Consider the following 27,043-nt stretch of genomic DNA (forward strand, 5'->3'; position numbering starts at 1 on the left):
GAGTGCCTAGAACATAGGCGCTTAGCAAATGTTGACTTAACTGAGGAAGAGGAGAGATACAGGGGAGGGAGAGTAGGAGAAGGGGAGGCAGGAGGGAGGGGGAAAGCAAGTAGAGGAAGGAGGGACGGGGGAGGAAGAGGGGCAGGAGAGAGGGTAAGGAGGAAGGAAGGGCCCCAAGCACTCCAAGGCGCCCCCCGCCCCGCCCCCGGCCAACACGCCCTCCTCCGACTTCCCGAACCCCGCTACCTTGAGCGCTAGGTGGTGGACACGGCCCTGGCCGAGGTGACCCAACAGCTGCAGGAGTCCCAGCAGCAGGAGCAGCCGGTGGCCCGGGCCAGGGACCAAGTGGGAGAGGGGTACTGAGGCAGCCATGTTTGTTCCAGCATCACAGGCCACCCCCACCCCCCCTTTGGCCTCTCCAGCTCACTTCCGGGGTCAAAGGGCGGGGACACCGGAAGGGGGAAAAGGCCATTCTGCTTGTATGGGTGGCTTGGGTAGTACTGAAGTATTTTCTGGTTCTCCGTGCGATCGTTGTGTATGGAGGCTAAGAGGCAAAAAAAGCACTGACTCCGACTTCCCTAAGCTAATCCGTTTCGTCCTTTTTGTTGCCCGGAAGCACCAGTTTGGCCCGTACCAGAGGAGTGCGGAGGGTGAGAGAGGGACATCTTGGGCAGGAGCGTGTGGAGTTGCCATGGCAACAGCTGCTTTCCTCCTCCCCCTCTCCTCGCCAGCCCCCCACCCCCCAGTCGCTAGATCAAAGGATGTCACTGAAGGACCGAGACCTCAGCTTCAGAGCTGTTTGCTGACAGACAGGATCCTCCTTCCCTGTTAGCCGGGTGAGGCTTAGCCCCGCTTGCTCAGTCACCCTGCCGAGCTTCAGGGAGTGTGAGGGTCGCTAGCCAGGCGACTCCCCAGGCCTGAGGCAGAGGTCCCGACTGGCAGAGCTGGAAGGGGCCTCAGAGGTCATTTAGTTCAGCCAGTACCTGAGCAGGAATTCTCTCCCTTTGAAGATCCCCCAGTGATGGGAACTCACTGCTTCCCGGAGCATCGTATTCCGATTTGGGACAGCCTGCCATTATTGGCAAATTCCACTCCAAACACGCAGTTTGTTGTGTGCTAGGAACCTTTTGATGTCCTTGCTCTCGCTTACAGGCAGTCCCAGGGAAGAAAACTGCCTTGAAGCAGTGGTTCCTGCTAGTAGCAACCTCCCTTGCTGCTTCACAACCTTATGAGACCTTTGGATTCTTTTGTGTACTGTTATTTTATTTTGGATTGGTGAAATTCGTACTTTTCCTCACTGTCACATATCTTTCCCTTACCAAGCCCAGCAGATGGTCACTGGGGGCATTAGGAAAAAAAATGCACACAAAGAAATTTAATTTTAAAAAAGTGCTTACTATGTACAATGTACTGTGTTTGACAATAGATATATAAAAATGACAATTCTTGCCTTCAAGGAAATTACATTCTATTACAAAGAATACAGTGTGTACAGGGAAGATAAATAAAAAGTAGATAAAGCATTTAAGTGCTTTCACTGTACTTACAGTTCTGGAGATACGTAATACTACAAGCAAGTGAGACAGTCCCTGAACCTAAGGAGTTTAACGGGAGAAGACAAAACCTAAAGAAAAAGTACATGAACTACTGAAGGGAGAGAAAAAGTCCCAGAAGTAACATAGGCCTTCATCCCCTCCCCCACTCTCTGCCCCCTGCAAGATAAAACAAAAGCTGGGGGGTGGGGAGTGGAGGGAGAAACAGGCAAAGTATTGGCAGTGAAGAGTTGGTGGAGATGATGGTCCCAGTAAGAGGTAACATGTCATGGATCAGTCTGGTAAGTGTGTGATAAGGACAAAGAAGAGATTCTGACAAAGTGCTCTAGGAAAATAAGAGGCAAGAGAGAAGACATTCAACTATAGAAATTAGGGAGAGTTTCATAGAGGTAGTGGCCTTGAAAGAACAGGATTTTGCTAGGCTGAAGTGAGGAAGTGAATGACAATCATGGACGATGGCCAGAGTTGGTATGTACCTAGGAGAGGAATGTTAAATAAAAGCTGAACAGGTGTCAAAGATTCAGAATTGGGAAGGACCTCAGTTCATCTAGTCCAATCCTTACCTGACCCAGTAAAAGACAGATTTGAGACAGCTTTAAAACTGGGTGGAGGAATTTGTATTTTATCTTGTAGGCAATAGGGAGGCACTATGGTTTTTGAAGAGGAAGAAACAGTACCTCACCATTCCTGTTCAGTTTGGACTGTACAATTTCTCTATGAAAATAGCAAGCATCTGGTTTTTGTCTCACTTTTATATTAATAATCAGAGAATTAAAGTTTTCCCTGTCCTTGTGTCTATAGAGGAGTCTTTTATGATTTCACCCTATATGTGGAAGATATCTTACTGGAAAGTCATTTTAAATTAAATTTTGTTCTACCAAATCAAATACTTTTCTAAAAAAATCAACAGTAAGTTCAGTGGGATCTTATATTTTTTTCATCTTTCAGTTAATCGTGTAACTATAAAGATATGGTCTGCTCTGTAATATAATTCACAAAAGCCTTCCCCCCCCTTTTTTTTTTGCTTTTTGGAGGGGGGAAGGCAGGGCAATTGGGGTTAAGTGACTTGCCCAAGGTCACATGGCTAGTAAGTATTAAGTGTCTGAGGCTGGATTTGAACTCAGGTTCTCCTGACTCTAGGGACTATGCTGTATTCACTCCGTCACCTAGCTGCCCCCCTTCCCACCTTTTCATCAAAGATGCTTTTAATAGCTATATAATTTATTTTCACAAAGATTTTTATAGAAATAGGAAACTAGACATGGGTTGGTAGTAATTGATTGTGTTCTTGTTTCCCTTTTTGGTAGTAGTAATTTATATTATTTTTAAAAATATTCAATAGCTACCCCATGTTAAGATATCTTAGGAATTATTTGGTGACTATGCTTAGAATTGTTACCTCAAACATGTACTTCTATAGGTATACATCTTTTGATCTAACTGGCCTTCCTATTTTTATTTTCTCTGTTGCCCTTCCTATTTATTCATTCAGCAAAAGGAACTATTACATTAAATTCCAAATGTGGTAGCTTTGCTGTCATTGAATGAATTAATGAAAAAGCATTTCTTAAGAGTGCAAAGCAATGTGTGCTAAGTGCTGGGACTACAGAAAGAAAAACAAAACAATGCCTTATCTCCAGGAGATCATATTCTCCTGGGGGGAGACAACATACATGGGAGATTTCACCTACAAATTATATGCAAAGGCCAGGCAGAGGCAAAATATGCCAATGTATTTTCTTTAATGTCATTTCCATTGATAAAAACTATTTCTGATATTGTATCATTTGACAGTGCCAAGACCTTTGCTTGTGAAAACTTTGCTTTCTGGGTCTTCAATGGCTAATAACTCCTAGGGGCTACAGTATCACTAGAGGTACTTTCTACAAAGATTACTTCCCTGGACAATGACTGCTAGTAGGGTTTGTGGTCTTGGGGGCCTTGCTAATCCAGAGGTGCTTGGGTTTACCTGCCCATTGATGACAATTGGCACTGGGATAGTGGTGTGGGGATGCTGAATCCCTTCTCCATAAAAGTTCCCCATGATGAAGGCTACAGAGGCCAGGCTGAAAGAAAAAACAAACAAATAAATAAAATAGTCTCGAGGGCACTGCAGTTTTCAGAGTTCTTGGAGTCTGTTTTTTTCTCTCCCATAGTGTGTTTTGTAAAATAGTGGCAGTAGCTTGACCAGGTACATGTTACCTGCTGTTTCTCCTACTTTGATACTTTGCTTTACAGCTAGACTCACTGACTTGCTCCATTAGCAATTGGTGGTGGTGGTGGGGGTTGTAGGTCCCTTCTTCACAGGGTTTGTTCCTCTGGGTATTGGGGGAACCAGCTGGAAGTAAAGGTCTAGTCATCTGAGGGGGTACTGCAGGAAAAAATTGGTATAGAAATCTTGACTGATTTCTTCCATTTTTTGTCTGTTCCTCTTTCCAGTTTCATCTATTTCCAGAAGAAAATTTTATATGAGCTTAAAATGTGTGTTCCTTCCTTTTTCTACTTTCAAGTTGAATGACCTTGCAAAATGATTTGATCTTAAAATGTTTATGGTGCTTCTATTTGGCATTTTCAGTATGGATTATTATTTCTCATTATCATCATCATCATCAACATGTGTGCCTGGAAAAGGTGAGCCAGTTCATGCACATCATCAGTGTTAGAGATAACAAACAAAAATCTTAGTACTGCACTGGTCAAATTCAGAAAATATTAAGAACTTAATATTGAAAAGTAAACAGTTTATATTTAATTTATAGAATTCAATTGCTAAAATAATATTTTGTTAAATAAAATTTTAATATTTGTTTGATATTTTAAATTTTAATATTTCTATTATCCCACCCCATCTCCAAAAATTTTTTATATAAAACTTTTTAAAATATTAAAAAGGAAAGTCTCCAGGGGAGATCTTAAGGCAGGATTTTTTGTACATAGTTTGTAATCTCTACTAGGGAAAGAGTATCCCCATGAGAGTTTTCTAAAAAGCAACCCCAACAGACAATCAAAGTTCTATCATTGCAAATAATTATTATGGAACTAATATGATATTTACACTTGAAAGTGAAGCTGAGGGAATGAACACCTGAATACTTAATGTTAAAATTGTATTTTAGTATACTTCTCTACCTAGTCTCATTTCATGGCAGATATTAATATTTTTTATTGAAAAAACAAAGTGAAAACTTAAAAATGCAGCCATTTGTCAAACTGAAAATTGTTGCTTCCCAGACTTGCGTTTAGGTACTATATTTGGATAGTTTCAGAAAAAATAATTTGCATAATCCTGATATTTTAACTAAAAAAAAAACCACATAAACTGAGTAACAGAACAAGTTAACATCTTCCCTCTAGCAATGTTTTCGAAGGGAGCATTAAAGTTTAGGTGAAGTATAATTGGTAAAAGCCTGGAGCAATTTGCAAAGAAATTTTCTCACATGGTTCGATGCCTGCCCAGTCCATCGAGTACCTTGTATTTTTAAAGTTTCTCTTTTTTCTCTTCTAGGGTAAATAAAAGTTACTACCAGTGGTAAGATGTAGAACTGGTAGTTTATCACCTAATAGTAATAAAATCTGATACCTTTACATCGATTTTTGAAAAACTTTGATGTTATTTATAGATTAGTATTCTTGCAGCTACATCAAGGCACTGTTTAAACACAATACTGGTCAAACACATATTACTGGCAAATTGTCAAGGTAAAGGAAGCACTTTACATTCAGTTTAGTACAACAAACATTTATTAACTGCTTACTCTGTATAAGGTGCTGTGCTTGGAGTGCTAGGAATACAAATATAGAATCGACACAGGCTTTCCAGGATACCAGCTAGAGGCCAGGTTAAGACCTACCCTTATGATTTTGGGATACTTTTTTTCCATTTTTCTCCAAAAAGCAGCTCCGTAAACATTACCCCCATCTCCAAATGTAGCTTTCACTCCAGTTTAAGAGACAAGCCATTTCTGTGTAAGCTACAGCTTCATTTCTTAAGCAGGTCCCTGGGTTATGGGAAAGGAACTAGGGGTTGTTTATTCTGTTTGGTAGATTCCTATTGATCTCTACTGTAATAGGCTGGGCTATCTCTAAACCTAGATTTCTGTTCCCTAGCTGGTTCTTCCCACCTCCTTTCAAGTTAAACTTGGACTCCATCCTGGGAGCCACCATAAGCTCTGATTGGTGAGGTATTGTCTTCTCTTTCCAGGATCCAGGCTCTCTTTTCACTTCTTGGCCCTCTACAAATCATACTGCCATACCTACCAAATCCAGTCAAATCAAATCAACAAATATTTAAAATTGTGCGCCCTATGCTATGCTACATGAAAATACAAAGACAAAACAATCTCAAACTTGATCTCAAGGAGATAACATTCAAATGGAGAGGCAACGTGCAAACAACTTTGAACATACAAAATTATAAGTACATATAGTAAATTGGATCTTATCTCTGAGAGAAATCACTAAATACTGGGCATTGGGAGTAGCCTGGAAAAGTCCCCTTTGAGAAGGTGAGACTTAAGCTGAGTTCTTGAAGGAAACCAGGAAAATCAGGAGGGGGAAATAATTAGGGATAACATTCTAGGCATGGGAGACAGGCGTGAAAAGACAGAGTTGGGACACAATATCAAGTGAGAGGAACTTCTAGAAGCCTTTCCCTTTCCAGCTTTCCAGCTGGATAACATTAACATAACATTACCTGTTATCTTCCTCATTTTGAATACAAGGACCTTCCGGGTAATACCTGCTTATAGTATTAGTATACCCAGCACTTAGCACAGTGCCTGATACATATTAAGCACTTAATAAATGCTTTATCCAAATCGACCCTGGGAATGTTGGTTCTGTAACACTTTGAATTTTTTAGGTCTGAAATGAATTTGTAATCCATCTCTTTTCAGTATGACACTTTACCTAACAGGTTGAACCGAGAGACTGTCCTGTTTCACCTATTTTGCTTCCACACATCTGGTTTTTCTTGATATTTATGTTTGCTCTGAGTTTCAAAGGCATACAAGCTAGAGAATCTCCACTAGCTTAACAGGTGCAAAGAATGGTCATAACTTAAGATTTTTCTCACTATGAAATTCCTACTTAAGTTCTTCCCCACAGATTTTTTCACTTTAGTACTTTCTTAACTTCTCATTATAACACAAAGATAAGAGTTTTGATGCTACCAGATTGGGGAATGAATGCTGGAAACTGATTTTGGAAGGGGGGGGGAGAAAAAGCCCAAGAAATTCATTAGTATTACCTCACCAATAAGCAACACTAGTTGTCATACAATATCAAACTTAAGTGTTAAAAGGATTATTCTCACAGATAAAATAAGAAAGACTCTTGAATATGGATGTTAACTCTAAAAAAAAATCTCATTTTTAAGTGTTTGCTAATCTATCTATCTATCTATATTAGTTCTCTATTAAGATCATAAATGAAGTTAAAAATCAAAAGTGTTTCATAAGCAGCCCCAGCACATGTCGTTTCCCATGAATATATCATCCTTCTGCAGGGGCCACAAAAATCTTCCTTATATTGTTCTACTTTTAGTGTATGTATTGCCTAAGCACTTTTCTTAAATCCTTTTTATATTACTTTTCCTAAATCCTTATTTAAAAAAAAATTAATTCGGGGTGGCTAGGTAGTGCAGTGAATAGAGCACCAGCCCTGGAGTCAGGAGGACCTGAGTTCAAATATGACCTCAGATTCTTGACACACTAGCTGTGTGACTTTGGGCAAGTCACTTAACCCCAACTGCCCTCCAAAAAAAAAAGCAAAAAAAAAAGTTAATGGTCACATTCAGCAAATTAGCAAAAACAGAAAATGGAAATGTTCACTGATAGAGGGGCTTTGTAAAGATAGGCATATTGATACATTATTGGTGGAGCTGTGAATTAATTCAAGTAACTCTGCAAAACAAGTTGGGAGCAAGAAAAGGGACTGGATTTCTCACCCCCTTTGATTCAGAAATACCCATATTAGGTAGGTATACCCAAGGTCCAAGATAGGAAGAAAATTCCAATTAATGCTAAATTGATCTTGGCAATTTTGTGGTAGCAAAGAACCTGAAACAGATGCTTATCAACTGGAGATTGGCTGGACAAACCTTGGTTGATGGATGTAATGGAATATTAGTGATGTTAATTGAGCTGAGGAGCATTTTAGTTAGATAGTGGGCTTAGAGTCAGGAATGCCTGGGTTCAAGTTCACAATTACTTTGTGAACCTAGGCAAGCCTCTAAGATTATAAATTTTGGTTAAGGTACATCAGACCTTTGTTGCTGGAGGGAGTTGATACCACAAGTCCAATTCTTATTTCTCTCTAACTCTTTCTGTTTTTGCTTTTTGGAGCAGAGGAAGGTCAGGCAATTGGGGTTAAGTGACTTGCCCAAGGTCACATGGCTAGTAAGTGTTAAAGTCTTTGAGGCTGGATTTGAACTCAGGTCCTCCTGACTCCAGGGCGGGTGCTCTATTCACTATACCACCTAGCCACCCCTCTCTTTAACTCTTAAGAAATGAATTCAGAGAAATGTGTAGATTTATATAAACTGATATAGATTGAGTTAAGCAGTTTCAAAAGAGCAATATACAATACAACATGCAAACAGCTATGTACAAATAAGATGTATGTTGCATAAACTAGAGATAATCTCAGAGGGAAGGCTCTAAAATATAGAGATTAACGAGGATTTGGAAAAGACATTACAAAAGGTGGAAGGTTAGCTGAAACTTTAAGGAAACCTGTACAATAATGAAATGAATACTAAATTACTAATTACGATGAAAAGGACACTAAAAGCAAGTTGAACTCTTAGTAATAACCCAACGTAGTCCTGAAGTACTGATATTGAAACAAAGGGTCATTGAATCATTATTTTGGCCAGTTTTTCTGTTACAAAGAAGGGTTCCATTCACAATGATTATAGGGGCTGGAGGTATATTTAGAAAACACTAAAAATAAATTAATTAAACATTGTTATAAAATGTGAATAGTGTCCCATATGATCATAATAATTCACTGACCTTTGCTTTATAAACTCCCCAAGATCTCATTTTTGGAAATGTGCTCTCCATATGGAGTTGAAGATTTCATAAAAAAAATTTGTGTAGTAAAAGTAGGTGATTTCTGCTTGCTTTTACAGTTTTGACCTATAGTAGCCAGTCCCAAAATTAGTTCTGTATGTTACAAATCACTTGTAATTGATCAAAAATAGAATATTAAGATTAACTTGATTTTTATTTTTGAATGAAGTGCAACAATGTGGGTATAGTTTTTCCTAATATTTATTATGAGAAGAAGCTTGGGGGTAGTATGGTGTTCAAAGAGCTGGCCTAGAATGAAAACCTAGGTTTAAGTCCTGATTTTGAAATATTTGAGGGTGTGGCCCTGGGTCGAGTCACTTAAAACTCATTAATACCTAAGCTATTCTGAACACTATAAATTACATCGACTGAGGGTGTTTCCTCACTGGATGTAATCACAGGTCCAGTAAAAACAAATAAATAAAGGTTTTATGTTAATATTAAATAGCATTATATCTTTCCCCTGTTTTATTGTCAATCAACATTTATTAAGTGCCTACTAAGTGCCCAATGATCTGGTTTTAACTTCTTTGGTTAATTTGTTTCATGAATGATGAAACAGTTTCTAAGTCTATCAGGCTGCTTTTATGTTGTGAATAATGTTCCAATTAAGACAAAGAAATTAAAAGATATTTTTACTTTGATATAATTGACACACCACCTATAAAATCCTATCATGTCCCTCACTCATTATAACTCATTGACCTGATTACTCATCCAAAAAGGATTATCTGTCAAAAAGTCTCCTGTTGAGTTTTCGTGGGCTCCTTCCTTCCTTCCTTCCCTCCACTCTCTCTCTCTCTCTCTCTCTCTCTCTCTCTCTCTCTCTCTCTCTCTCTCTCTCTCTCTCTCTCTCTCTCTCTTTCCTTTATGTCAACAGGTTATTTAACCTTAATAGCATTATTTCAACTACTAGTCTTTCTTATTTTTTTTAAAGCAATCAGGGTTAAGTAAGTTGCTCAAGCTTACACGGCCAGTTATTTCTGGGTCTGGTGCTAAGTATCTGAGCCCAGATTTGATCCAGGTCATCCCGACACTGAAGCAGGTGCTCTTACTTGCTGTGCTACCTGGCCGCCCCACTAGTCATTCTTATTAAGATGGCCATCTCCAAGAACTCAGAAAAGATTTAGATTTTTGCACATGACTGAAGTCTGAGAACTAATGTGAATGTAATCTTTGCCTGATCAATAAAACATGAGCTTGTCAGATAATCTGCATTTCTTTGGCCATTTTCAGGTTTTAGCAGACTAGCCAGTGAAGATGTCTGAAATCCCATCCCTTGACTGTGGTCCCTGTGTACCAGCCTCTGTTAAATACTCTATACTCCAGCCAAACTGATTTACTCAGGTTTCCCCAAATGCTAGCACCAACCTGACCTTGCTCATTCCATTTCCTGTGTCTAGAATGCCTTCCTTTCATTACTATCTGTTGAAATACTACCCATCTTTCCAAACCCAGGTCAAATATAATTTGCTCCAAGTTCTCATTGTCCTCCCATTGGAAATGACCCCGAGGTACTTTCAACTGCTCTTGCTTACTTGTCTTATTCTATTCTGTAACATAGTTATGTACTTGTCTTATCTCCTTTATTAGAGTTCAATCTTCATGAGGGAAGAAACCAGGCTTTGTATCTCCTTCAGCACCTAGCACCTAACACCTCTTAGTCCTTACCCTCATGGAGTGTCATTCTAATTGAAGAAGACATACAGGGGTGCTGGAAAGGGAGTGCATCCTGGAGGGGACAATGTGGCAAAGGGGAGTAGGGGGTCAAAGTCTGGGGAGAAATGAAGAGAGTCAGTACAATAAACAGTACTATGATAGAAAGTTAAAAAAAAAAAAACCCACAACATTTTAACACTGGTTTGAATACTTACAGATCCCAGAACCATGAATTGCTATTTTTTTTTTCAAAAAAGACAAGAAGTTATTTTGTGACTTGTTGAACAGCTTGACAGAATATTTTCAAGATGGGAACAAGACAGCCTTCAATGGCGTTTGCAATTGAAATAAGACAGACTAAACAGTTCAGACAGGTTAAATTTATTGTTTCTGTGTTCAGTAAAGGAAGTGGCTTATCTGTAAGGGTTTTCAGCTCCACCCTTTCTGTTAGAGGATGATAAACAAGGGCATAGCATCTACTGAAATATTTTCCATAGTGAGGCCTGCTTTTGGGGTTTGCAGTGATTCATAAAAGGATGCTCAGGAGAGGCTCTGGTTTGGGAAAGATGTTGGAACAAAGCAAAATCCGTGCTAAGAGAAAAAGCCGGTGCTTCAGCAATGATTACTTTTTCATTCTGTGAATGAATGGTCTAAGCAAGATAGAACAAGAGGAGCTGTTTATCCTTGGGAGTAGAGAATGTGTTAATGAGAATACATACATTTAGAGTTAAGCAATAGCTACAGAGGAAAGGTAAGAAATATTGAATAAATAAAATTAATTTGACGCCAAACATTTCCTTGGTGGAAAATTTTAGAAAGTTGCCTCAAATCTCGATATTAAAATCTCTAGGTTAGGGAACCACAGCTTCTTGCACGCTAATATCCTATGTAATCAGGGAGAAGCTGTTTAGTTTCTGTGCTATAACCTAGCCTGTCTCCCTGCTTCCCGGGTATCAATACAATGCAGACAATATTGTAATAATGCTAACCCCACTGGACTACATTCCCTTGCTTTCCCAGACTCATAAGTTGCTTTCTATGTGGAAATTATCGTGATGGCAAACTGTTGTTATTAAGGCCTTCAAGGAAAAAAGAATTGTTATTAAATCCAATGTAGTATTAAGTGCAACAGTGTTACTGCTTACAGAGTATTATTAATTATAATTGCAGAATACCATCAAAGGCCGAGTGGCTGTTTTGCAGGGCACAGCACAATTACTAATAGTAAGGAGTGATTTTGTTTTTATTTATTTATTTGGGAGTCCTCTTACTCAGATCCTTCAACTCTCCTCGGTGGCGTCCTTCCGGACCCCTGGGCGCATACAAAAGGCTGCTCCCCGGCATTTGCGCTACCAGCTGGTGGCGCCCTTACCCCGGGGTGGTGAGCACCCGGACCCCGGCTCGCGCTCTCCACCCCTTCACCCCTCTAGCCTGCAGAGCGACCGCGCGCGCGCGCACGTGAGCTAGCGAGCGCGCGAGCTGTCAGTGCTGCCCCGCCCTCCCCTCGGAGTCTGGCTGCTGCCGCGGCTACCGTTGGCTCCTCTGGCCATTTTGCTGTGGAGCGGCGAGAGGGGAGGAGGTGGAGGCGAGGGCTGGGAGAGAGAGCTCCCTGCAGCCGGCGTCGGCAGAGGAGGCTGCGGGCTGGGCTGGGTTGGGGCGGCCCGGTTGGAAGACAACGAACGGAGCTTCGGGCGTTTGGAGTCGCCCGCCCTGGAGACGCGGAGCTAGAGCTGAAGGAGAGCAGGAGAAGAGGGGAGGGGGGCGGCGGCGGCCTTGGACTGGGGACTGAGCACTGGAGCTGGACGCGGATCTCCCCTCCCCGCCCCCTGCACCATGAGCTGGGGCACCGAGCTGTGGGTGAGTGCGGGCTCCTGAAGGCTAAGGCGGAGGGCGCGCCCGGCTCGGTCCTAGAGCGTGAAGCTGGGGGCACTCGCGGGGGAGGGGAGAAGGAGGGGGCGTGGAACCTGGAGGGGACTGGGGGAGGGGGCGTGAACCACGGTGGGGACAGGGCCCAAGGAAAGGGGGCGTGGAATCCTCGCCTTGGGAAGGGGCGTAGAAGAATCCTTGCAGGGGGTGGGGAAAGGGGAGGATAGAGGGGAGGGGGGCGCGTGGAATCCTCCCTGGAGGGGAGGGGGCGCTTTCCTTCCCGGGAAGGAGAGGTTCTGACGCGGGGAGGGGCGGAGTCCGAGGATTTGAGGGGCTCTGTGTTAACTTCCCGGGGTAGAGTATTCCCCTCTTCCTTGGAGGGAGGAGGGGTGCAGAGGTGCTGCGTTATTCTGGTGGGGAGGGTGTTATAGTTGAGCAGTGGCTGTCCTCACATCACTACCCCCCTCCGGCCTGAGGGGACACTATGGGGGTGGGGGAGAAGCTGGTGCTCTCGGTTGGAAGAATGCTTCAGATCGGATTCGGGGTTATTGGGAGCAGAAGCTAGATCTTCCTCATAAGAAGGGTGTGGGGCTTTTAGAAAACTCTAGTAGCTCTAGGGAAGAGAGCTCCGGTCTCGAAATAGGTTTGGGTGTGTTGGGGAAGGGACAGATTTGGGGCTGGAGGAGAGGTGCTGTTTATTGCCCAGAAGTAAAATTTGAGACTTTTTTCACTTTGAGACGGAGGAAGGAGCAAACCTTGTGTCCTTAACCCGAGGAAGGCACATGTTTTAGGTGAATTATCTCGACCTCCAGAAGAAATAGCTAGAAATGGGGGAAAGGGAGCACACTGGTAAAGGCAGCATGAAAGGTGAACAGGTTACCGTTGGTTGCTTTCTGTGGAGGGACCTTTGGCTTTTTAGCTGTCATCTTTGTAGAGGAAAAAAGAGCTTTGTATTTGGAAGCTCAGTTGCTGGGCCTGATGGTTTCTGGGGGCAAAGGGCTGCTGTCCATGTTGTTACATCAGTACTAGGGAAGCTGGGGACAACAGGTATGATTTTGTTTCTCAAAAGGTTTTAGATGGGACTGAAGGTAAAGAAAAGATTGTGCCCTCTCTGACCAGAGTGCTATTTGCAAGTTAGAATTAAAATACTGTGAATTAGGTCGAGGCCATTCTCTCCAAGTAAGTACTAAGTACCTCACTTAACATCTTTATAAAATAAGGTTCTGAAGCATTTGAGGGGAAAAGGTCCTGGAAGCACAGTGTGGGGCTCCAAAATCTCCAAGGCAAAATAAAACAAGGTTAAAGTTTTTACAGAAATCTAGTGCATAGTGGCATAACGGTTTTTACATAATCATTTCTTTGCTGAAGGAACTAGCAAGCTGAAACCTCAGAGGAAGAGAATTCATTAATTATAAAAACTTACTGGTGTCTTCAGATTTACTTCTTATGTTTACAGATACACCTTTTGTAACAGGGAATCAAAATATTTGAACTTGCCTAGTTAGGAGAAATGTAATTTACTACTTTTTAAGTATTATATCTTTTGATCACTTTCTTTCTCCTATTCTTTTTCCTCCACACACTCCATTTTTCTAACCAATCTGAAGAAAAATGGGGTGGGGTAAGGTAGGGAATAGATTGAAAATGACTATGAGGAGACCAATAATTTGCACTGTAATGGTGGAAGAGAAAATACAGTGAGTTTTTGGGTAGATATATAATTTTAGGAATTAGATATTTATCAGAAGTGACTAGTATTAAAAGTGGCAACTGCAGAGAAGGAAGCTGATAAAATAATTCCATTTGCCCTGTGTTTTCCCCATTTTATTCTGCTGGGTACTTGGACAGGATAGCTGGGGAAAAATTAATTGGAAAATATATATGAGGCAGCATGGTATGCAGCTAGTCTTGGAATCTGGAAGAGCTAGGTTCAGATCTCACCTCTTATTCTTAACTGTAGTTAGTCTTGGACACACACACACACACATATATATATATATACTTAGTGCTTAACAAATGGTTGTTGATTGAGCATTTTATCTGCAAAATGGAGGATACCTGTAGTATTGCACTGTGTTGTTGTGGGGCTCAGGATTATGTTTGCCTCATCCACTACAAAATTTAAAATCCCTTTGTAAATCAACTATTATTATAGTAAAAGGAAATAATTATATTTTCTCATTTTACCTGTTTATAAGACTGTGACTCAGTCAACTTAAATTATTCAGTTCCTTTTATACAGAGTATCCTAATAGTGTCAGTGGGAAGAAAAGAAATACCTATACTAGCACCACTGTGTATGTGAGTAGCTAATGGAAAAAAAGATACAAATTCATGAGTTATTAAAGCAAAGTAACAAAAGTAGAAATCATACTTTTTGTGGAATAACAGCCACGGTGGCTCTTATGAAGATAAAATGCAAGCATTCATAAATGTGACAAATTGTTTTAAAGTGCCTTCTTTTATCAGCAACCATATGTGAACATGTTTTAGACTTGGGGAACTTAGTGAATAAAGTGTTAGACCTTAAAAAACCGGAGTTCAAATGCTGTTGCCTATTCATATTAGCTCCATGAATAAGGGCAAATCAGTTAACCTCTCTGAACCTCAATTTCCTCATTTGTGAAATGGGGCTAATGTTACCTTTGGCACCTACTTCACAGGTAAATGAATATAGTATATGTTTACATTTTTAAAGTCTTTACAGACTGTCATACTGAAATTGCTAAAAAATATTACAGTATTTATGAAACCCTAAGAAATGCTAACATTACCTTCTAATAAGACCTCTCAAATTACCTCCCTTTACTGTCCTGTTAAAATTAAATTCTTCCAAAGTACACTTTTAAGGATTGCTATATCCCAGAATCACCATTAAGGGAAAGCATAGCAGTCACTAGCTGTCATCTGGAATCCAGACTCAGTAAACATCAAGTCTTTTACCAAAAATGTTTGTGAATTTAGAGCTTAACTTTCCAAATTAATACTAATGCCTGACATATAGCACTTTAAGGCTGGCAGAGCACTTTCTGTATATTCTCATTTGAATACTAAAGTACTATAAATACAATTTTACACAAACTTGAACACTATTAAACTAAATTTACCTCTATCTTGTTTTCCAAAATCAGTATTACACTTATGTGACAAAAATATACTGATAAAATTTAATTCAGAATTAATCCCTTCAAAATGTGACAAAACTAGAAAGGCTGAAATTCTATAATTTTTTTGATAATATGTTGGAATTTCATGAATCTGTCTCATGTAGCAATTCTTTGTATTTATGTATCAGTAATTGTGACATAGTGAATAGAAAGCTCACCTGGGAGTTGGTTAAGTCCTAAATTCAAGATCTTTCTCTGGCACATACTACTTACTGACCTTGACTCCAGACCAGGTCACTTAATCTACCAGTGTCCCCAGGCAACTCTCTGCAGACCAGCAGAAAATCTTTAATAGTGGGAATATCTTCATCTGGAGTTTCTTTACACCTATGAAAGCACAGGTTTAGACCAAAACAGTAATTTATACCTCTGAAAACTGTTTAAAAAAAGAAAAAGAAAATTTTGCTTCCCATATCAAATAAAGATCACAGGTTTATTTGGGGCTCAAATGAGATATTGTATAGAAAGTTCTTTCTCAAGCTTAAACTGATATGCTGGTATTTTTCTTATTGTTTTTTTTTTTTTAAGCAATTGGGGTTAAGTAACTTGCTCAAGGTTACACGGCCAGTTATTATTTCTGGGTGTGGTGCTGAGTATCTGAGCCCGGATTTGATCCAGGTTATCCCGACACTGGAGCCGGTGCTCTTACTCGCTGAGCCACCTGGCTGTCCCTAAGCAATTGGGGTTAAGTAGCTTGCTGAAGGTTACACGGCCAGGTGTTTCTAGGTGGGTGCTAAGTGTCTGAGCCTGGGATTCGATCGCCAGGTCTTCTCAACACTGGAGCCGGTGCTCTTACTCGGTGTGCTACCTGGCCTCCCCTATTTTTCTTATTGTTAATTCAGAAAATTAAACTTAAAATTTACAAGTTCTTTTTGGTTAAAGAGGATGCCCACTGTGTTTGGCAGCTTAACGTTGGCTAGTGATTGAGGGCTTTCTTTGAATGGTGGCTTTGGGATTCTGTGCATACATAATGACATAATGATAGGGTGGTAAAAGCTAACTTTGGCAGAATTGTACTTCAGTGAATGGAAAAAAATGAGCTGTGATTTGGGTGGTCTTAAGCTAGTAATATTAGGTGGTTTTAGCATTTCATAGGGTTTCACAATACTGACTTACTTAACCACCATGTTAATATGACAATCTGGAGAGGCTTTTAAAAATATACATTCCCTCCACTTGTTTATAGTACATTATAGCATAACTATTATGGATTTGACTGTATCAGGAGTTGAATTATACAGAATCAACATTAAATTAGAGCCTAATAGTCCATTTGTATCCCGTTGATTTGGTTTTAACCATGATTCCAAATATCAGTTAGTAAAATTCCATTGAATTTGTTTATATGCTTCTAAATTGGCTTGTTTATAGACTCTTGCTACTGAAGACTTTAAAAAGTGTTTTAACAGAACAAAATTTAGTAGCTACCACCTAGGACAAGGATTCTTAACTTTTTTTGTATCATGAGCTCCTTTAGCAGTTTGGTAAAAACTCTGGGACCTTTCTCAGAATGTTTTTAATTTCATAAAACAAAATACATAGTACAAAGAAATTATTTTGAGATAGTTATCAAAATACTTTAAAAAAACTTCATGGAATCTAGGTTGAGCCCCTTATATAATAAGGTACATAGGGTAATAAAAGTAAACACCATTATAGGAGCTTATGTTTTTACTCATCTTAGGAGAGCAGGTGAGGTGCTATTAAAAATTCCTTTAAAAATATCTATTTTTCTTTTTTTTTAATTAGCTGGCAATTATAATGATGAAGATTGGACTGGAAGAATCAGTCAACAAGCATTTATTAAGTACTTATTTTATGTGGCAACCACTGTGTTAAGGATACAAATACAACCAAAAACCCAATACCTACACCAAAATTTACATTTTAACCCAGGAGACAAGGACATATAAGTATATACAAAATAAATATAAAGCAATTAAATTTAAGGTAGCTTGAGAGGAATGGCGCTAGCAGTTGAAAGGATCAGAAGAGGCTTCATTTAGAAAGTGGATCTTGAGAAAAGCAACAATTTATAGAGTATAGACTTGCAATTTTAGAGATGCTCTTTTTCTGTTCTATGTGTGTAGAAACTCCCATTTTATTTAGTGTTCAAACTTCAGAATTTTTTTTATATTAACTTTTTTTTTTTTTTTTGCTTTTTGGAGGGGGGAAGGCAGGGCAATTGGGGTTAAATGACTTGCCCAAAGTCACATGGCTACTAAGTGTTAAGTATCTGAAACTGGATTTGAACTCAGGTCCTCCAGACTCCAGGGCCAGTGCTCTATTCTCGGCACCACTTAGGCACCCCAGAAAAAAAATTTTTTTTAAAAAGAAAGTAATGGTTGATTGGCATCTCATAGAAAGAGGAAGATTCTGTGAGGTTCAGGTTAGGAGGGAATCCATTTTAGGAATGAAGAATAGCCAGTACAAAGGCCCAGAGATGGAGATGGTCTGTCTAGGAAAAGAGCAGTCAGAAGGCATAATTGTTCAATGAGGCTGGAAAGATAGTTTGGGCTCAGGTTGTGAAGGATTTTTAAAGCTAACCACACGAGTTTATATTTGATCCTGGAGTAATAAGAAGCCATAGGAGTTTATTGAGTAGGGGAATGTCATTCACGTCACCTTAAGGAGAGTCATTGGCTGCAGTGTGAAGCATGGACTAAGTAAGGAGAATGTTAAAGGCCAGTAGAGTGATCAGGAGGCCCTTTCAATAATCAAAATGAGAAGTCAGTAGGGCCTGAGCTAAAAGAAAAGGGCTCAAATGCAGGAAATGTTGTAGAGGTTGAAACTACAAGATTTGGAAACTGATTGGATATATTTGATGAAGGAGAGTGAGGAGTCAAGAATAATATCAAAATTGTAATTCTGGGACACCTGTGGAAGAGGAAGTCTGGAGGGGAAAGAGAATTCATTCAGTTTCGAATATGTTGAATTTAAGATGTCTCCAGATCATCTAGTTTGAAATATCCAATAGGTAATGGGTTGTGCAGGATTTATTGGTCTCTGGGGAGAAATAGGGGCTGGATATATAGATCTGTGAGTCATCTGAATAAAAATGACAGTTAAATTCATCGGAATTGAGAGCATGTAGAAAGAGAAGGCTTAGGGTAACAGAGCCTTGAGTAACATCCACAGGGATATGATCTGCATGCACCAGCAAAGGAGACTGAGTAGGAGCAGTTTGATAGGAAGATAACCAGAAAAGAACAGTGTCATTAAAACTGAGGGAGAAGAAATTATCCATCAGGAGAGAATGGTCATCAGTGTTTTAAATATTTAAATATAAAATAAAGTTTATATTTAAATATAAAAAATAAATATTTAAGCCACCACTTCTCAGGAGGTGAGCACTTTTTTTCATCTTTGGTCTTTTCTCATCATGGTCATTGCTTGATCAGAGTTTTTAACTCTTTTGAAATTATTTGTCTTTACAGTGTTGTTATTATGGTATCAATTTTCTGCTTCTGTTTACTCTGCATTTGTTCATACAACCTAGAAAACTTTTTTCAAGGAGTTTGGCTCAAAAGAGGAGAAATATAGGATGACAGCTCTAAGAACTGGTAGGTCTAAAGAATTTTTTTTGAGGATTTGTGCATACCTGAAGGCAGTAAGGAAGGAACTAGTTGATAAAGAGATTGAAGATTGGTCATTGAGGGAAGAATCTGCAGGAGAGAACAATGAGATTGAACTCACATCTAGAAAGGGGGTTGGCTTTAGCAACAAGGACCACCTTATTGTCAGAGACTGGAGGAAAAAAGGAATGAGCAGGGGAATGATGTAAATAAGTGCTTGTGAATAAATGATTGAGAAGTATCCATATATGTATCTATATATGCTGTGTAGATGTGTATATATAAAATTAATCTTTTATTTTTAGCTGGGGACAGCTAAAATTTTGCATCTTGCAGTCTTGCTGCTTCAGACCCATTGTTAACTTGAATTAGACCTAGATTGTTGGTTTCATTACTTTTGGGAATGCTGATTAGCTCTCTAACCACTGTTCTAGCTCTTCTGTTTCTCTTTTTCCTTAAACATCTTCCAAATTTGCACTCTGACTTTGATAGCCATAGCTACAGGAAGAAATTACAGTAGTAATAACTAGAATGCTATAATTGAAATCATGTTTCCAATGACTTTCTCGACCCCTGCATCATGGAGAAGTCATCTGATACTTCAACTTTAGAGATAAAAAAATTTTTTTAAAAAATAGATTTTAATTGATGACTTTTTTTTTTTACAAAACCTAGATTTCCCTTCCCTCTCACCTTGCCTCCCAGACAACCCTTATTAAGAAAGAGAAAAAAATTTAGCAAAACCATTACTTGGTGTTTTTTCTCTTTACATTTTTAATTTCAGAAAGAATGGTATCAAGTTTTTATTGATTCATTTCATGTTTACAGGTTTTTTTTTAAAGTTTTCCTTGTAAGAAAACTAATATCTTATTTTCTTATTGTCTGATAGTTAAAAATTATTTTGATTTAGAAATAAAACCATTACTTTGCCGGAAAAAAATCTGACATTGTTAGCATCATTATATATCCATGGACTCCCCAAATTATTCCAAATGGGAGGGAAATATCTTCTCATTTCTTTCTTTTTTGGCAGCATTCAGTTAAGATTGTTTTGTGATCGATGGCTTTTCTTGGATTATCAGTTCACTTAAGTCTTCCTATACTTCTCTGTAACTATCATGTTCTTTGTTTCTTACAGCATAGTAACATTCCACTCTATTCACATACAGCAAATTGTTTAGCTATTCTCCAGTGAATGGACATATACTTTGTTTCCAGTTCTTTGCTACAGCAAAGGATGCTACTATAAAGATTTAAATTTATATGGAACATTTCTTTTTTGTCAGTGTCTTCCTTTTGGTATATGCTTAGCAGTCGAATCTCCAAGTCAAAGTATGTAATATTACATAAAATAGCCATGGGGGCTGATCTATACATATGGTACTGGAAAGTGTATAAATCAGCTGAGAAAACAAATAGTATTTTAAATGCCATCGGTAAGCTTTAGCAGATAAACACACATGCACACACACAAGCATTTGCTCCCTTGCTTAACAATGGTGTGACATGCAAAGAGCTCATTTGAAAGATTGTTCAAGTTTCACCTACTTCCTAGATGAAGCTAATATTGTATTTCCTGTTTTATTACTCATACTTGTTTCATCAACACCACCCACCTTTAAAAATAAATAGGACTTTATTTTGACACAATTTTCAAGCTGTTAAGACTATGTGAATTTAATAATAAATTAATTTAGTTAGAGTTCAAACCATGGGTGTGAGATCTTATAGTATTAATATTTTTAATGTTAATTGTTTGTTTTTAGTAGTAACAACTTGCTAGCTGGACTATATGTGACCTAAAGATAGACCTTTAGAAAAAGAATTGAAATTTTATTTGGGAATATTGAATCTCTTTATTTACCCTTTAAGTCGTTATGTGTGGAATGAATTTATAAGCAAGGTAGTGAACTCTTTTGGAAAGAAGACCTGGGTTTTAGTAAGTGAGCTTATTAGTTTGGTGACTATGGACCAAGCCCTTTAATTATCTGAGCCTTAGTTTCTTCATCTGTAAAATGTGGTAGCATTGTCTATTTCAGAAGTACTGTTGTGAGGAAAGCATTTTGTAAAGTAAATGCAGATTGTTGTCATAAATGAATCCACTCATAAATCATAAAGCTTTCTCATTCTACTTTAGACTTGTATACTTCTTAGGAGTAAGAACTGTGACTTACTTATCTTTGTAGTGCAGTGTTTTGCATGATAAATTTTTGTTAAGATTTTAATTTATAAAATTTTTTTACTTTCCTTTTTTTCTCTTAACTATGCAGTGTATTTTATGTCAGATTTCATAACTTAAATTGCCTTAAGTACTGTAAGAAAGATAAATAATAATTTTGTCATATTTGTATACTGTTTTCAAATTTACAAAGTGCTTTTCTAATGATAACCCTTTCCCTTAAGTATTAAAGCCATATTCCTTGCATTGTGTTTAGAATGAGTATTACTTTTTAAATCCTTAAAATCATTTGGGACTTCTGAGTCTGTTATTGTTTTTGAAGTCCGTCCTGATGGTAGTTATAACTTGATTAGAAAACAGGTGTTCAGTGTAGCTGTCTACAACTTCATTTACTTTTTCCTTTTTTCACCACTTCCTTTAACAAAGCTTTATGTCCATATCAACCTTTTTCCCCAAGAAAATGCAACAATTTCCCCTTTTTATAATCATAATTATTCATTTATTCTCATAGTTGTTTACTCTTCATTACCATTCATACTTTTTATTTATTTTTTTATTTTTAAAAAATATTTTGATTTTTTTTTGGTTATATTTGTTTTTTTGGAGGGGGAAGGGCAGGACAATTTGGGTTAAGTGACTTGCCCAAGGTCACAGGGCTAGTAAGTGTGTCAAGTGTCTGAAGCCGGATTTGAACTCAGGTCCTCCTGACTCCAGGGCCAGTGCTCTATTCACTGCATCCATCACCTAGCCACCCACATATATTTTATTAATAAATATAGTGGTATGTGGATAGAGTTTTTCATTCCTAAAACATTTAATCCTTCTTTTACTGAGAAACAGTAAATTAGAGGCGGTGCTTTAGGACCATTCCAACAATGGATTCAGTTTTGTGGTACCACTTTAATACTATTTAGATAATTTAAATGGAATAACATATTTGGTGGGGGTATGTTCGAGTTGATTTAGGCTTATGCTTGATATAGTCAGGGGTGTGATTGGAGCCAGCTTTAGCTGACACCAGTCAGTTGTTAAATTTTCAGTGTGAACATTTATTCCTCAGAAAGCAAAGGCTTCATTCAAATCAGGATTTATTTATTCTTTTTTTTATTGTCTGGACTTGAGAACATGATGGAAAAAATGTGAATCATGCAGTTTAAACCAAAAAGTGTGTCCTGCTTACATTCTTTTCTACAGAACCAGTTTTTAAACATTTACTAGCGGGGCTTCTAGGTGCCTCAGTGAATAGAGCACTGGCCCTGGAGTTAGGAGGACCTGGGTTCAAATTTGGCCTCAGACACTTAATACAAAAAAAACTAGCTGTGTGACCTTGGGCAAGTCGCTTAACCCCAATTGCCCTCAAGAAAAATAAACATTTACCAGCTTATCATTTGATATAGTAGATAGAACACTGGACTTTTGAATACAAAGATCCTAGGTTTGAGTTTCTACTTTGCTGTTTACTAGCTGTGTTGATTTGGGCCAGTCATTTAACTCTCCCTGGGCCTGAGTTTCCTCATTTGAAAATAGTGGTAATATCTCACAGTGTTACCTAACCTTTGGAAATGAGAACTATCAAAAAATTAAATCAACTATTTATAGGAAATCTTTCATTTGGGGCTTTTAACTAAAGGCTAGGACAGTGGTCTTCAAAGAGATTGGCCTGACTCCCTGGGCTATGTAATCAACCAGTTGGTAAATTAGTAGATGGGTTGGGTCTCACTTTCCTAACCTTATAGCCAGTCACGGGGCTTGTCTGCAACACTCGATCACTACTATATCCTACCTCTGTGCCAGATTTTTAAAATTTTTTCCCTTCTAGCTGAGTGGCTTATAGTAAGTACTATTTTTTTTAAATTATTTTTAGTTTTCAACATTCACTTCCATAAGATTTTGAATTTTCTCTCCATGTCTCCCTCCTCCCACCCCAAGAAAACATGTAATTTGATGTAGGCTCTGCGTATATATATTCATATTGAACCTATCTTCACATTAGTCATGTTGTATAGTACATTTTTTTTTACAATATTTAATCTGTTTCTCTCAGTCCTTACCTAAGTGTAGTATGCTTTCTCATCTCAAGGTCATAGATTTTTTTCTTCCTCTACATCTTTCAAGACCCAATACTGTCATTCACAGGATGTTCCTTGATACCTTGGGCAGAAGTGATTTTTCCTTCCTCAAATTCTTTTAGTCGTTTTTTCCCCTTTCCATCTTATAAAGGGAAGTCAATAAGCATTTATATAGAGCCTAGTATGTACCAGGTACTGTGCTAAGCACTTGACAGATATTAACTTATTTGATCCTCACAACAACTCTGTAAGGTAGGTGCTGTTATTATCCCTATTTTATAGTTGAGGAGACTAAGGCAAACAGTTAAGTGACTTTCCCAGAATCACATAGCTACTAGGTATCTGAGCCCAGATTTGAACTTAGCTTTTCCTGACTCCAGACCCATTGAATTAACCGCTGTGCCACTTAGATGCCTCTCATTATATTATCCTTTAGATTAAATTAGGTTATTTATCTACTTTTTTTTTAAAGCTCTTCTGGCTTTTAAACTTCCTGAGAATGTTAACAAACATCAATTGAATGTATATTATATATAAGACAATTTACCTAAGACTGACAAAGTTAATTGACATATTCCTTTGCCTGAAGGTGCTTCAGTCTAATGGTAGAGGAGAGAGGGATGAGATCTAGGTGTATGAGTAAACTGGAATACACATTAGTATATGCTTTAAGGGCATATGACATGTCAAATAGAGTGATATGGGAGATTCAAAAAGGAAAGAATCTCTTCTAGCTGGGGAGGCAATGCAATATTCACAGATATTCACAACAACGCAATATTCACAAGGCCCACGGTGACTATAAATATTCTGGTGTAGTTCTAAATCACAAAATGTAACAGGCTCTCCACATGGAGGAGAGAGCCAAAGCATTTATTCAAATACCAGAAAGCCGAGTCCCAGAACCAGAAAGTCGAAGTCATTACAGAGCCACAAAGTTGGCACACATAGTTAATGCAGTGAACACCCACATTTCCAAGCCTTCAAAACAAAACAGGCTCCCTTAGGCAAAGATCCTTCTCTCCTCATTCACTCCCTCAAGCAAGGATCCTCCTCTCTTCACAGTAGCTGCTTAGTCTCCACGTTGCACGCCTGCACGCTCCCAGTGGTTCCAGCTCCTAGCAGTTCTCAGCAGAAGTTCTGGCTGGCTCTAAGAAAAAGTTCTGCCAACGCATGTTCTGTTCTCAAAATTTCTTTCCTCTCCAGTCTGGGCCTCTCCTTGTATATGGTATTAGCTCCTCCCTGCCCCACCTCTTCCTGCTACATCAGCAAGTTCATTCCACTGTGGGATTCACAAGTTCTGGGTCTTAATACTTGACACAACTATGAACTTGAAAATTAGTGCTAAGTACCTTTTAGCTTGCCAATACAAGGGGCATGGAAGGTCTTCAGATCCCATTACCATTATGGGAGATTAGGTGCAGTGTCCTGTTTCATTTTATTTTTTATTAAAAAAAATTTTTTTTTTAAAGCAGTCAGAGTTAAGTAACTTGCTCGAGGTTACACGGCCAGTTATTTCTGGGTGTGGTGCTAAGTATCTGAGCCTGGATTCGATCCCCAGGTCATCCCAACACTGGGGCCGATGCTCTTACTGAGCCACCTGGCCACCCCAAGATTGAAATGAGACATTTCTTTTTTTTTTTAAAGCAATTGGGGTTAAGTAACTTGCCCAAGGTTACATGGCCAGTTATTTTTGTGTGGGTGTTAAGTATCTGAGGCTGAAACCATCTCTGGTCCTCCTGATTCTGGAGCCAGCACTCTTACTCACTGCGCCACCTAGCCACTCCATCCTGTTTTATTTTTATATCTCCTTTGGGACTCTGAAACTTCAACATAGTCTTAATATTTTCTTTAGTTTCATAGTTAATTTCATAGTTGCACTAGACATAATTTTAGTAATACTTATTTGTGTTGATCATACACTTTTTTTTTAATCTACCTTTTGCTACTTTCACTGAGAGAAGGTGAGCTAGTCATATAGCAAGGTTAAGAGATGATAGGTAGACAGTTCTAGTTCTCTTCTTGGTATACTTTTGATGTGGGGAGAAATCAAAGAAGGCCTTTTAGCACTTGAAATTTCTGAAGTTTGTGTCAAACATATTATAGTAGGACATAGGCAAATGTTTTTGTTTTTCTTAAAGGTCTAGTAAAGTGAAATTATTTCTAAGTATGTCATTGACAGTAAAATATAGTTCTTTGGAATTTGCCCATCTAAATTCTTGTATTGCAGTTATCTGATAAATGATTCTTCATGAATGCTTAACTTTGGTTCTAACTCTGCTATATTAAGCATTTCTCAAAACTAAAAGTGTATGAATGTATATGTATTTATCTGTACTCATATATCAAGAGAGGAAGCTGTGGTATAGTGGATTAGAGAGCTAGCCTTAGTGGTTAGGGACACTTGATTTCAAATGTTACCAATTTCACACACTGCCTGTGTTGGCCTGGATAAATCACTTAATATCAAAATTAACCTAGGCAATCTTTTAAGACAATAAGTTGTTCTGCAACTATTATAGAACATTTGCAGATTTGCATTAGGAGAGGAAGTTTATGGAATTACAAATATGGATTCTCTTTGTGTATGGGGGTGGGGTGAGAGAAAAGGAGAAGGGGGGGGAAAGAGAGAGAATATAACTAGATGATTTTCCCCCCTATTTTGTCAGTTTTTAAGTTAACACTTATGTCATACTTGAAGTTGCAGAACATTTGCTCTAATTGTAGAATCATCTGATTGTAGTGTAAGAAAAAGGAAAAAAAATAATTGTAAAGCTTGAATTGGATAGTGTATGAGATTTGGACATAACTTTGGTTTAACATTCAAATATTTTTATATATGAGAATCATAAAAGACAGTAGAGTTAAGGCAAGGCAAGGCACTTAACTATGTGCCAAATATTATCCTAAATACTAGGGATTCAGATATAATAAAAAAAGAAAGACAATATTTGTCCTCCAGGAGCTTACATTTTTTTTTTTTTGCTTTTTGGAGGGAGGAGGGCAGGGCAATTGGGGTTAAGTGACTTGCCCAAGGTCACACAGCTAGTGTTAAGTGTCTGAGGCTGGATTTGAACTCAGGTCCTCCTGACTCTAGGGCCAGTGCTCTGTTACCACCTAGCCACCCCAGGAGCTTACATTTTAATAGGGAAAGACAACACGAAAAAAGGAGCTGAAAAATAGGTAGTGGGAGGGAGGCTAAAGATACCTTGTGCATGATGATGGTTTTGAAGTACACAAAGTCAGAAGTGGAGCTTGGAAGGGAATGAAAATTAACCAGCCTTAGTCCTTCCACAAATGGAGTCCTTTGAAAGAACTCATCAATAGTAAAAGGGTGTGGAAGATATTCCAGGATGAGAAAGATTCAGGATAGTTGGTTGTTCCAGACTGAAGAGGCCTCAGGACAGAGAGAAGTTCCAGGATGAGATAGTAATTTAGGCATGATTTTAAAGTCCAGAAAGTTAGGAGACAGCATTTGAGGCATGGTTATTGAGGTAGGATAATGTGAGAGATCAAATGCTGGCCTTGGGGTTAGAAAGATCAAGTCTGGAAACTGATCATATTGTGATTATGATAAAGTCATTCAATCTCTCAGAGTTCAGGCAGTTTATTTTCTGATATATTATGTATTGTGGTGACAGTTCTTCATGGCGATAGATGGACTCATGAGTCTGGATCAAAAAGCTATTTTGTGCTTGAATACCTATAGAATGAATTATGTTTATATCAAAATTTCAAACATCTAAGGGTTTTTTGGTTTGCGTACTCTTTCTGTTCATGCTACCGTGTTTCCCCGATAATAAGACCTATCCTGAAAATAAGCCCTCCACTTACTGTGTATGATTCCTCTAAAATAAGCCCTTCCCTGAAAATAAGCCCTATTGAGATTGCTACTGTAG

General features: G+C 38.6%; 3 protein-coding genes across 17 annotated transcripts in view; 2 read left to right on the forward strand and 1 right to left on the reverse strand.

The window, feature by feature from the left end:
- The window catches only part of GPR107 (G protein-coupled receptor 107), a 94,418-nt gene extending 93,974 nt beyond the window's left edge, over positions 1-444 (reverse strand). For 2 of the 4 annotated variants that reach the window (XM_069069384.1, XM_069069388.1), the window contains exon 1: positions 247-444. In XM_069069384.1, coding sequence (XP_068925485.1) covers positions 247-372 — 126 coding nt within the window. In that variant the 5' untranslated portion in view covers positions 373-444. The remainder of the gene's footprint in view (positions 1-246) is intronic. The other 2 variants (XM_069069386.1, XM_069069387.1) reach the window with 2 other exon arrangements.
- Positions 1-27,043, forward strand: part of TOR1A (torsin family 1 member A) — a 381,690-nt gene that overhangs the window by 71,697 nt on the left and 282,950 nt on the right. The window lies entirely within an intron of this gene.
- Positions 11,754-27,043, forward strand: part of FNBP1 (formin binding protein 1) — a 211,000-nt gene continuing 195,710 nt past the window's right edge. For 8 of the 12 annotated variants that reach the window (XM_069069374.1, XM_069069372.1, XM_069069373.1 and 5 more), the window contains exon 1: positions 11,754-12,145. In XM_069069374.1, the coding sequence (XP_068925475.1) occupies positions 12,122-12,145 (24 nt within the window). In that variant the 5' untranslated portion in view covers positions 11,754-12,121. The remainder of the gene's footprint in view (positions 12,146-27,043) is intronic. The other 4 variants (XM_069069380.1, XM_069069381.1, XM_069069382.1 and 1 more) reach the window with 1 other exon arrangement.

This window comes from Petaurus breviceps, unplaced genomic scaffold, assembly GCF_028583685.1.
Source record: "Petaurus breviceps papuanus isolate PSGF00001 unplaced genomic scaffold, PetGlider_PUasm1.0 90779, whole genome shotgun sequence".
In the NCBI taxonomy this organism is placed as follows: domain Eukaryota; kingdom Metazoa; phylum Chordata; class Mammalia; order Diprotodontia; family Petauridae; genus Petaurus; species Petaurus breviceps.